General features: G+C 34.4%; 2 protein-coding genes across 2 annotated transcripts; one reads left to right on the forward strand and one right to left on the reverse strand.

Moving 5' to 3' along the window:
* Positions 1-1,016: 1,016 nt before the first annotated feature.
* On the forward strand, positions 1,017-5,621 carry LOC125862044 (IAA-amino acid hydrolase ILR1-like 4). Its single transcript, XM_049542019.1, has 5 exons — positions 1,017-1,442; positions 2,624-2,749; positions 3,269-3,583; positions 4,504-4,632; positions 4,829-5,621. The coding sequence occupies exons 1-5, from the start codon at positions 1,080-1,082 to the stop codon at positions 5,234-5,236; spliced, it is 1,341 nt and encodes a 446-aa protein (XP_049397976.1). The 5' UTR covers positions 1,017-1,079; the 3' UTR covers positions 5,237-5,621.
* A 1,474-nt stretch (positions 5,622-7,095) lies between these two features.
* LOC125862045 (40S ribosomal protein S30) lies at positions 7,096-9,090 on the reverse strand. The gene is made up of 3 exons (XM_049542020.1): positions 8,972-9,090; positions 8,489-8,626; positions 7,096-7,328 (listed from the first exon to the last, which is right to left on the reverse strand). Exons 1-3 carry the CDS (start codon positions 8,973-8,975, stop codon positions 7,282-7,284), a joined length of 189 nt encoding a protein of 62 aa, XP_049397977.1. The 5' UTR covers positions 8,976-9,090; the 3' UTR covers positions 7,096-7,281.
* Positions 9,091-12,080: the final 2,990 nt, after the last annotated feature.

Raw genomic sequence — 12,080 nt, forward strand, 5'->3', positions numbered from 1 at the left:
AGCAACATAAATGAAAACTAATCTTCAGTGATTCACCAGATATTTTAGACCATTTCTCGATTTGTGCTTTGTCAAACATTGGGCAAAGGCCATGTGCTAACAACATCAGTAAACAAAAATAGCATAAAGTTTTCTTGAGCATGGACCACAAATGGTAATGTTTTCATGAAAATCTCAATTTTCTGCAACAAATCTAAATATACAATGACCCTTACAGATATCCAAAGATATGTGAAAGCAACAACTATATGTTGCTCGTACTCTTCGAGAATGGCATCGGGTGCACGTTAGATCTTTCAAAATAAGTGTTTTTTTTTGTAGGATCTAATACGGGTATAACAATATTATTGAATAGTCCAAAACAACAATGATGAACTCACTCAAGTCTTGCAACAAAAGAAAATACTTTTTCACATTTTTTTCACCAATCATCTTGTCCATGTCATCAATTTTCTTGTGATGAATTTAATATTTATACCTATGTAACAAATTTATCAACACAAATATATTATTTGAGACGTTTAAAACACTATAGGGGTAAAGGTAGGAAAATGGTGGAGGGTAAGGGTGAATTAGTCAAGTGGTGGCGGAAATAGGGGTTGAGACGTTTGGGGAGGAGACACTAAACTGAAAATGCCACTTATGAAACTTTTTATTTTCTACTCCGCTACTCATTTCTTTTTATTTTAATAAATTTATTTTCCCAAAAAAAAAATTGTCGTAATATTTATTTATCAATAAAACATGAAAATATTACAACATATCTCTTCTTAATTTTTTGTTTTCTATTCGGTGTCTGGTACCTATATCAGAGCCAGATTAATTTAGATTCATGTCCTAGAAGCCTCATTCGGGTTTATATCAATGCTCAAACCTGATATATCTTGTTAAGAGAGGAGCAGTCTCATCCAGTCGGCTAATGGTGCAAAACATTTGTAGTGTCCCCTCACCAAACACAGCCTCATGGCTAGTCAGCTAGATTCTGATTCTGAATTCCCCAAACTACAAGTCAAAAGGGGCAAAAAAGAAGTAGATCTTTTTTTTCAAGAACTCAACATTTTTCAACCAAATAATTTCTCATGGGTTTCTTGAAATGGGTTGTTGCCTTTTCCATTCTATGCAATTTTTTAGCAACACCCACCTTATCAATTTCTTCTTTTTTGAGCAAAGAGGAGTTGGCAAATATTTCAGTCAATTTCTTGAATCTTGCAAAAAGACCTGAGCTTTTTGATTGGATAGTGAGAATTAGGAGGATTATTCATGAGAATCCTGAGTTGGGGTTTGAGGAATTTGAGACTAGTAAACTTATTAGAAATGAGCTTGATAAAATGGGGATTTTTTACAAGTACCCTGTTGCTGTTACTGGTGTGGTTGGTTTTATTGGAACTGGAAAACCACCCTTTGTTGCTCTGAGAGCTGATATGGATGCTCTTGCTATGCAGGTGTTTTACCAATAACTAGTTTTTATGTGTGTTTCTTAAATGTGTGTGTATATTCATTTCTTGTTAATGTTTTAGTCATGTTAGTATTTTTTGTTATTTTGCAATTATATTGGTTTGAGATGAGCTTAAATGGAGTGACATGGTCTGTGTGGATTCATATAGTTGACACTAACTTGGTGGGGATTGAGGTGTAGTTGTTGTTGTATTCCTTTCTTGTCAATGTTATAGTCATGTTAGTATTTAATTTTTTTTGGTCTGAGATGAGCTTACATGGAGTGACATGGTCTACGAGGATTCAATTAAGTGACACTAACTTGGTGGGGATTGAGGCGTAATCGTTGTTGTATACTTGTATTCCTTTCTTGTCAATGTTTTTTCAGTCATGTTAGTTATGTTTTTCTTATTTGGCAATTATATTGACCTGCGATGAGCTTAAATGGAAAGATATGGTATGTGAGGATTCATATAGTTGACACTAACTTTGTGGGGATTGAGGCGCTGTTGTATTCCTTTCTTGTCAATTTTATAGTCATGTTAGTACTTTGTGTAATTTGGAATTATATTGTTTTGAGTTGAGCTTAAATGGCGCGACATGGTCTGTGAGGATTCATGTAGTTGACCCTAACTTGTTAGAGATTGTATGTTTTAGGTGCATTTCTAAATGTATGTACATATATTCATTTATTGTCAAGGTGTTGGTCATTTTAGTACTTTTTTTAAAGTTTGCAATTATGTTGGACTGAGATGAGCTATAATGGAGTGATATGGTCTCCAAGGATTCATATAGCTAACCCTAACTTGTTGGAGATTGAAGCGGATTTGTTGTTGTATTCCTTTCTTGTAAATGTTCTAGTCATGTTCTTTTTTTCTTCCTTTGCAATTATATTGGCATGAGATGAGCTTAAATGGGGTGACATGGGCTGTGAGGATTCGTATAGTTGACCCTAACTTGTTAAAGATTGAGGCGTAATTGTTGTTGTATTCCTTTCTTGTCAATGTCAGATAGTTTAGACAAATGACAATGTGAGGTTGATCTGCCTTATTGTATGTATTGATAATTTGTGGTAGATGTTTGTAACAATATGTTTTCTTTTGGGGGGAGGGGAACTGTAGATGTAAAACTCTAATATGTAACTTATTTGTGTTGCACTTTGCCTTCAATATGTTGTTGATTGGCGCAGGAGGAAGTGGACTGGGAACACAAGAGTAAAATTCCGGGCAAGATGCATGCTTGTGGACACGATGCCCATGTTGCTATGCTTTTAGGTGCTGCTAAGATTCTTCAGGAGCAGCACGATGATTTGCAGGTTCATACTGTAGTTCTCTCTCTTAGCTTGGATTGAATGAGGGAAAGTTGCTCTATAGATAAAAGTTCAGTAGTTGCTCTCAGTTACCTTTTGATATATAGAAGTTGTAGATTGTCGATAGTTCTGTTTAGAAGGGTTATCTGGACCTATGTTGCTCGGACTCTTCAAAAATGTTATCGGGTGTGTGTTGGATTCTCCAAAAGGGATGCATTATTAGAGAATCCGACATTGGGTGCAGAAGCATTTGGAGAGTTCGAGCAGCATAGTTCTAGACCTTAATATCTTCATTCAACTGACTTGGTCCACTTGTTGCTATGGCATTTCAAACTCATTTAAGTGGATTAAGAACTCCTTGGTTAGTTGGATAACTTATACCATAAGCAATAACACTTATGTAGCTTGTTGTGAAGATATTAGCGGCGTGTTCAAGGATTAAACATTGGGATCAACATATATGAATAACCATGGATGTTTTTGAGTTGGGAGTCGGGGATTGACAGATCGAATTTTTGATGGCAGGGAACTGTTCTTTTGGTTTTTCAGCCAGCCGAGGAGGGAGGTGGAGGTGCAAAGAAAATGCTTGAATCTGGGATACTTGACAATGTTGATGCCATCTTTGGTCTGCATGTTTCCCCCAGAAGTCCTATTGGCACAGTTGCTGCCAGTTCTGGCCCTATCATGGCTGGAAGTGGCTTCTTTGAGGCAGTAATAAAGGGGAAAGGCGGTCATGCCGCAATTCCTCAGCACACTATAGATCCAATATTAGCAGCTTCTAACATCATAGTTAGCTTACAACATCTTGTTTCGCGGGAAACTGATCCCTTGGATTCACAGGTGCGCGCTCTCACTCTCTCTCTCTCTTTCTCCTTAATCTTAGTATCATGTGAATACCAACACATGCACATATATCTCAAAACTTGCATATGTTCTAGTAGTTGTGCAAAGCTTATTTATACAACCACCACTACTACACCTCAGTTCCAAGCAAGTTTAGGGTTGGCTATGTGAATCCTTACTGATCATGTTACTCTAACTAAATTCATCTCAAGCCAATATTATATGCAAATGTACGCAAGTTGTCTATATTTTTCTAAATTTCCAAAAGGCTAAACCACTCCTAAACATTGGACCTACAATAAAAGTACTTACATGTGTAAACCATATTCTCGACTAATAGTTATCGTCTATATAGATCTTTTTCTTCCACTATATCCTATGTTTCGCTAAATGTGCATGGATCGATCCCAAGAAATTGTAGATTCTTCGAGACAATTTCCTTTCATGTGATTTTAGGTTTACTATCCTATCTTTCACTAAATGTGCATGGATCCCAAGAAATTGTAGATTCTTCGAGACAACTTCTTTCTATGTGATTTTAGGTTTACCTCGTCCTTTTTTTAACACATTCACTCACCATGGTTTCACTCACCTACCCGTGCATCGGGAGGTAATCACAGGACATGACCAAATCATCTCAAATGATATTCTATCAATTTATACTCGATATGTGCTACTTAAACCTTCTTATGAATGTGATCATTTCTAATCTTGTATGACTGCACATTTATCTTAGCATCCTCAAAATTTCTTGGGATCGATGCATAAGTGTCATATGGAATAGTAACACTTATAAAATAAACATAATCATTTTAAATGTTCAAGAACAAGACTCATACCTTTTTCATTCTCCAAGGACTTTACTTTGACCTTTACAACTTATGTATCGATTACCTCAAAGACGTATGATTTTGCAGGTTGTTACGGTTGCAAAGTTCAAAGGTGGTGGTGCATTTAATGTTATACCGGACTCTGTAACAATCGGTGGAACTTTCAGGGCATTCTCAAAAGAAAGCTTCACACAACTTAAACAGAGAATCGTAGAGGTATACTTTCAATATTTGTACTTTAATGCCCAAACAATCATATGATAGTTGAAGGTTGTTCCATGGAAAGAATGTGCTATGACTATTGAATGGTAAAACCTCGACTTGTTGAGTGAAAAATTACACTGTTTATTTTCTACGTGTGTCACCCCTTAGTAAAATTCATGGCTCCGCTACTGTTGGAAACAATTTACAGGTTATCACACGACAAGCTGCTGTACAAAGGTGCAATGCAACAGTTGATTTTGACACAAAAAATAGGCCATTTTACCCGGTGACAGTGAATAATAAAGCTTTGCATGAACAATTCCGAAATGTAGCTGGACAGATGCTTGGTATCGACAAGATCATAGAAATGAAACCAACGATGGGGACAGAAGATTTTTCGTTCTTTGCTAAGGCTATTCCTGGATACTTCTACTTACTTGGAATGGTTGATGAAACTAAAGGACGATTCGAGTCAGGACACTCCCCTTTCTACAGAGTCAATGAAGATGCACTTCCATATGGTGTTGCTTTACATGCATCGTTAGCCACGACTTACCTTCTTGAACATCAGCTAAAATCAACCACTCGGGATCAAAATGTTCATGACGAGTTGTAAGGTCCTCTGGGAGAGTGGAGACCTCGCGGATGAAAATAATTTCTACTACATGCAGCCGAGCAGAAATAGGTTCCTCTCTTTCTATTTACTTGATATCTATCTAAGCTTGTCCCAAATCAAGTTGGTGTTGGAGCTAGTTTGGTTGATCATCATCCAAAAAAAGGTTATTGCCATCAGTGGTGCTATTGCCTATTGGTGCAAGTCATAAAGAATCTTGATCTCGTCACATATTTGTTCTCTTTTCAATGTGATTGATATAAACGACCCCAACTTATTTGGGACTGAGGTATAGTTGTTGTACACTATTGATATTGAATCCCCATTGTGCTTCTCTAAGGGTACCCATAGAGACAACTGAATTGCAAACAACGTAGTTTCTTGCTTATACATTCTCTTTTTTTAGCTAAATGTATAGCTATGTTATCGATGACATAGGGTGAAACATCTCCCAAACACCCAAAAATGGTGTTGAATTTCAAGAGATGAATTATGTTAACTTGTATTAGTTTCTTTCTAGGCTAAATGGTCTGGTGGACCCTTGTACTTGTACCCGTTTGTATTGTGAATCCTTCTACTTACCGCTTTGTCATCTGAACCCCGAACTCATTTAAAGTCAACATGTTGAACCCTTTCAACTCATCGTGACTCTCAATCGCACTGATATCACATTCTATGTAAGATAAATTTTGCCACATCATTTTTTATTTTTTATAATAATTTCTTTTTGGACAAAAAATCATAAAGTTTTGATTCAAACTTTACAAAAAAAAGATTAATTATTCTTCTAAATTAAAATTTTGGGTCTCTCTACATCATTTGCCATTTTCACTGTGAAAAGGCCCAATCGCCGGAGAAATTTGCCGCTGCCACCATTCCTCTTGCTGGTGAGACCACAAATACTCTCTCCCTCATCTGTCTCCGTCTTCGTCACACTTTCACCATTTTTCTTACCTCATCCTTCTCCAACCTCCAAAAACCATAAGCTGTTGCACCAGCTCCTTGCCCCTCTCCATTGTCTTCCTTTTTCCGTACCATCGACGACTCTTGCGAACCACCAGGGACCCCTATGCTCTCCATCCTCCCTGGTGTACCAGAAGGCCAGAAAATTTCTCGCTGCCTCCGGTGTACTAGCATACTCCTCGCCGCCTCTAGTGTACAAGACCACCTAAAGAAGATGAAAGAAAGAAAAAAAGAGAGTTGGAAAAAAATGGAGATGACTGAAAAAAGTGGGTCGTTGGGTGAAGAAGAAGGGTTTCAATTTTCTTTTTTTATGTTTATTATTTTACTCTTTTAATTTAAATATTTTTAAAATTTAAATATGATGTTCACTTGCCTTAATAGGCGTGTGGTCTCTTTCTTGCCAACTCAATCATATTAATGCCACATAAGCATGGTCAACGATCAAAGTGGTTTGATATATTGTGTTTTATTAAATGTAAGGGTTCAGATGACAAAAGGATAAATAGAAGACTTCACGATACAAACGGGTACAAGTATAGGTGTCCACCAGACCATTTTGCCTTCTTTCTATGATCAGGTACAATATTGTATTAATGTAACACAATAAGGTAAGACAAGAAGTACAAAGGGAACTTCAAGTTAACCGATAAACTTCAAATTTTGGATCCACATATACTTACAGAGTGTATTTTTTACCAACCAAATGCTGTCGAAAATGCCTACCAAATGAAACTATCAGAATGATCCCACTGAATTAATAGAACATCATAAGGTAACCTCTGTACCGAAACATTCTATCATGTTTATCTACTCTACTAGCATAGCAAGAGCAACAAGGATGACTCCGAAAATCATCAAACTATTAATAGCATACCAAGAATAAAAATGATAGAGAAGTATAAAAAACGGAAGGATAAAATTCAATTAATTCTTGCAAAACAGAACGTAATCATTCATCCTACAAACACCAGTAATAAGCTAGTCTTCTCTCATTATGAGGTTTGAGAATCAAAATTTATAAACATCACAAAGATGACAACTTTTGAAGCAGTAACTTCTCAACCTAAAATAACTGAAGTCATCGTCTACTTCTCGGAAGAGTTTGGTCCTCTCTTCTTTCCAAAGCCAACAACTGCAAAGAGACATAAGCCGCATTCCGTAAGAAACAAATTTCATATGTCAAAATGAGAAGCTTCAGAAAGTTACCAAGCAAAATAAAGCACACATATTGACCAAATACAAATAAAAAGTAAACAAAGAAGAAACATCACAGCCCCTTGTTCATAGAAATACAACAGATTCAATGCTAGGATCATACAATGATGGCAGATAAATAGGAAACCTCAAATTAAACAGCACAGATACTTTACAGAAGATTTGCAATAAGAACTCTCATCTAGAATACTACTTACTAGGAGAGATACTTTACAGAAGAATTGCAATCAAAACTCTCCTATAAGGTAAAATTTCCCCAGAACTTTCATAACCAGCATAATACAAGCATAATTATTATACTCAATAAGCACGTCTAAGTGAGGTACATATGCAATCTGTACACACATTTAGCCTCTGAACATCATTGTGTATGTCTGTCTACAGGTGTTGACAGTTACATTACTTGTTTCTTTAAAAGAAGAAACAAAATAGTATATCACTGTGTTAAGATCATATACTTGCCATAAAAGAAACAGATGAACTCAAACTAGACCACAGAGATATTATATATTATTAAGATTCGACAGTCCCCAAAGTAGACTAGAATGCTTAGTAGCTAAGATTCAAAGGTTTATTAGGGAGGTTCCATAAAAGGTGAAATTTCATTTAGAACATACATACACCAGCAAAGCTGCTTCTACAGAAATGAACAATCTTGAATACTCGAGTTTATGGACCATGCATAAGTGATTTGTACAGAGACACAGACACACACATACTCTTATGTATAATTGTGTGCGACTACAGTTGATTAACAGATAGAATCTGGTTTAAGCTTTCCCTAATCTTGAAAAGGATGTGTTAATGTCAACTAAAATACATTTGGCAAATTCATATACATTTGCATGTGCAGATGGATACCATAGAAACTAAAAAAAATTAAGCTAGAAGGTGTACCAATGAAACAACTACTACCTCCAGACAAAAGATTAAAACTTGGTTAAAGGCGTAAACTTTATTAGTTTTTACTTACATATAGGCATAAATTTAATTAGTTTTTACTTGCATATACAATTCAAGCATGAGGCAGTAAACATCCATTCATAAAGTGAAATAACAAAAGGAAAGCAAGGTTACCAGCAGTGACGAATCTGCGATTGTATTGCATACGCTTGTGTGCACGTCCCCTTGGCTTCTTCTTCTTATCCTGCTTTGCAACCTTTGGTGTCTGCCCCCTAACCTTACCGGCACGAGCAAGTGATCCGTGAACCTTACCTACAATTAACAATATCAAAAACTACAAATCAATCTTCATTCAACAACAACAACAACAACTACAACTACATCCGTCCCAATTTAACTGTCTTTGCTTCCCTTTGTCCACTCTACATGACAAATTTAAGATCACAACATTCAAAATTCCGTCTTTATTTCTTAAAACTCTGTGCACAGTTAAATTAAGACACTTAAATTGGCTATATGATCTTCTATGTGGATGAAGATCCATTAATTATAGTTCCATTACACTACGGAATAATTGTACCTATTCTGAGAAAAAATGGCAAAAATTGAAAAAACTGACAATGAAGAGAAATGTATTTAAGAGTCGCCGGAGCTTACCCATGGTTGATTTCTGAGTCGCCGGTCGTCGGAGAAGCTGCGAATCGTTTGGGAGCTGCGAAAGTTGGAATACTAGGGTTAGGGTTTTTGGGATAGTTGAATTTATAGGGAAGCTTTTAAGGCGTGAAACTTTACTGGGCCTTTGTTGTGAAAAGTTGGGCCTTAGGTAAAAAGTCCAAACGATGACCCGAAGCATGTGATCCAATTGGAAAATTAATTGGCCCGATCGACTGAAAATAATTACATGTATAACTTACGGAAATCTCATATATTTGGGGGCTAATTACATCATATCCCGGAAGTTTTCCAATTACAAAATCTCAAAATTTCCATTGCTCTCAGATGCATTCATTGGTTGTCTAATACATTACTTAATGGGAGGGATGTATTCGAAAAAGAAGATAGAGATGTATCTGATGGGATAGAGATATGTCCGAGAGGATAGAGATGTATTCAAGAGAAGATAGAGATGCATCCGAGGGGGATAGGAATGTATTCAAGAGGATATAGATGTATCTGAAAGTAGGGTTGTTCATGGTTATGGTTACAAAACCAAACCAAACCAAACCGCAATTTTAACCAAACGATTTAAAAACCCGATATTTTGGTTAGGTTTGGTTTTAAATTTTGAAAACCGATACTAGTTGGTTAATTTTGGTTTCACTAAAAAAACCGCAAAAATAATCAAATCGAACTGAGAAATTATATATATAAATTTTATAATTATTATATTATTCATAAGTAAAATATAAATATTTTGTTAAATTTTAATTAATTTTAAGTCTTTAACTTTATCTTTTTTAAGCCCAACTATTAAAACTCTAAGAGCAAGTCCATCAAAAATCGTTATTTTAGTCTTGCCTATCATAGTTCACATCAGATAGTCACACATTCTCTAGATTGAATTATTTTGTTCGTGTAATATTAAGTTATTAACACTAGTGTTGTTTAATTAAATCCACAGTAGCTTTTCGATGGATTTCTCATGTACTAGGTGTCTATGTCTATTGAGATGGTATGCCCTCAACAAATTTATTATTTTCAAATCGAAAAAATGAACCAAACCGACACTAATCAAACCGATAGCTATTTTTTTCGTTGGGTTTGGTTTGGTTTTTGAAATATAAAAACCGATTAAATTGGTTTGATTTTTGTTTTAACCAATAACCGATTCAAATCGAACCATAAACACCCCTATTTGAGAGGGGATAGAGATGCATCTGAGAGGATAGGGATGTATCCAAAAGGGGATGCAATGTGTCCAAGAGGGAATTTTGTAATTTTTTTTAAATGATAGGAAATTTTAGAGATTGTGATATCTTAAGTTGTGTTTTATGTAATTTTTCCTAATTACATTGCTAGTGAAATATACAAAATATATATATTGGCTATTATTTTAATAGATGGCTATTTATGTTAATTGCTCCTTTCTCTCCCTCTTTTTCATTTTTGTTAGATTTATAATTTATATATTTGGTCCTATAGAGTATGGTTAATTCTCAATACTATTTTCTGGTTCTAAATGCTTGATGAAATTTTTGTTGACATATTTGTAATTTTTCCTATTTTATATGTTCAATAGTCGAGATGTATTAAATTTTTATACTTTATTGATTTTGATTAAAAAAAAAAGAACTATATTGAATGTGATAAAACAAAATTGATGTACTTGTATTTTATTACCGTATTTAGATTTGTCTTTTTAGTGTATTAGGGCGATTAAAATATTTCTTTATAACTCTAGTCCTTATTATCATCATTTGTTATAGATTGAATTAATAAAGAAGTACTTTGATTGTAATAATATGTTAAGGATTGAAATAATGTACGGTTAAATTCTCTTTCATCATTGAAACATGGCTTCTCTATCATATGTTTTTTCGTATATAAGTCAATGATGTCTTAAACTATACATGACAATAATCTCTATAATGTTATATTTATGTGTTCACATGCTGCATTCACTTGTTGTTGCTTTGTTTGTGTCAAGTAGGTCTGCATATCGATCGGTTCGGTTTTGAAGTTTATCGATTTGGCTTATTGGTTATCGGTTTGTAGAGATGCTAAATCGTTATAGAACCATTAAGAAATTGGCTTATCGGTTATCGATTTTTGATCGTTATCGGTTTAACCGTTAAGATTTGACACACAAAAAAGAAACATTGAAAATCACTTGGAAACAAGGTGACAAACCAAATAAACCATGCACATGAGTTCAAAAGTTACATATTGCTAAAAGCACAAACACTTTTACACCGTAGAATTACCAAGTGTTTGAGACAACAAAAAATAAAAGTAGGAAACCAAACTCTAAATCAAGTACTTAATATACAAAATCGTGTAAATATAACTATTTAATTTACTATTGGATTATCGGTTAACCAAGAACCGATAACACGATAACAAAAAAAATCAAAACTGTTATCAAAACTGCTAAAGCAATAACTTTTTTTCGGTTCAATTTTGAACAGCCTTGTTCAAGTCTTTCATGCTACTTATACGATTCATATGTTTTCACTTAAGATGTCCATTGTATCCATTTGATAATATCTCATGTCTTCGTCTAAGATGTTCATGTACTTTTATTTGAACTATCTATTTTCTTTGTGTCAAATACCATACGTGAATGCATTGAGCGTCACTTGTAAATCGTTCTCAATAAATAGAACTTGTAAGTCATATTCCATGAATCCATGTCCAAGAAATACAATTTATAAACCACATTCATCATTCATGACTTAAATTTCTCGATTCCATAATATTATACCTACTTCTAGTTTGTGTCTGAAGTTATCGATTCAAAATCAAATTGATTTTAAAGTTGAATTATTTATTAGAACATCCAGTTTGAATCTCATAATTGATACCTTGCTCTTAAATATTAAAACCCTTTGATTTATGTGAACTATCAAAACTTTCCTAACTCTTGCAATATTATATCAAATGAACTACTTATAGTTAAAAAACAAAATAGCAAAATATCATAAAAGGTCATATTTATAAATATCACATCTCTATGTCTCTTTTATAAATAATATTTGTGATTATATATTACCACAAACGATACAATACAATCAAATTTGAATAACGATAAAAAAATAAAATATTA

Source organism: Solanum stenotomum, chromosome 4 (assembly GCF_019186545.1).
Source record: "Solanum stenotomum isolate F172 chromosome 4, ASM1918654v1, whole genome shotgun sequence".
NCBI classification, from domain to species: domain Eukaryota; kingdom Viridiplantae; phylum Streptophyta; class Magnoliopsida; order Solanales; family Solanaceae; genus Solanum; species Solanum stenotomum.

Bases quoted from the DNA above. Each gene is read 5' to 3' on its own strand.
- LOC125862044 (XM_049542019.1), top strand. From the start codon at position 1,080: ATGGGTTTCTTGAAATGGGTTGTTGCCTTTTCCATTCTATGCAATTTT. The intron at 3,584-4,503 runs GTGCGCGCTCTC...ATGATTTTGCAG, and splicing joins CTGATCCCTTGGATTCACAG to GTTGTTACGGTTGCAAAGTT. The intron at 4,633-4,828 runs GTATACTTTCAA...AACAATTTACAG, and splicing joins TTAAACAGAGAATCGTAGAG to GTTATCACACGACAAGCTGC.
- LOC125862045 (XM_049542020.1), bottom strand. The intron at 7,329-8,488 runs GTAACCTTGCTT...GTCTCTTTGCAG, and splicing joins TCGCAGATTCGTCACTGCTG to TTGTTGGCTTTGGAAAGAAG.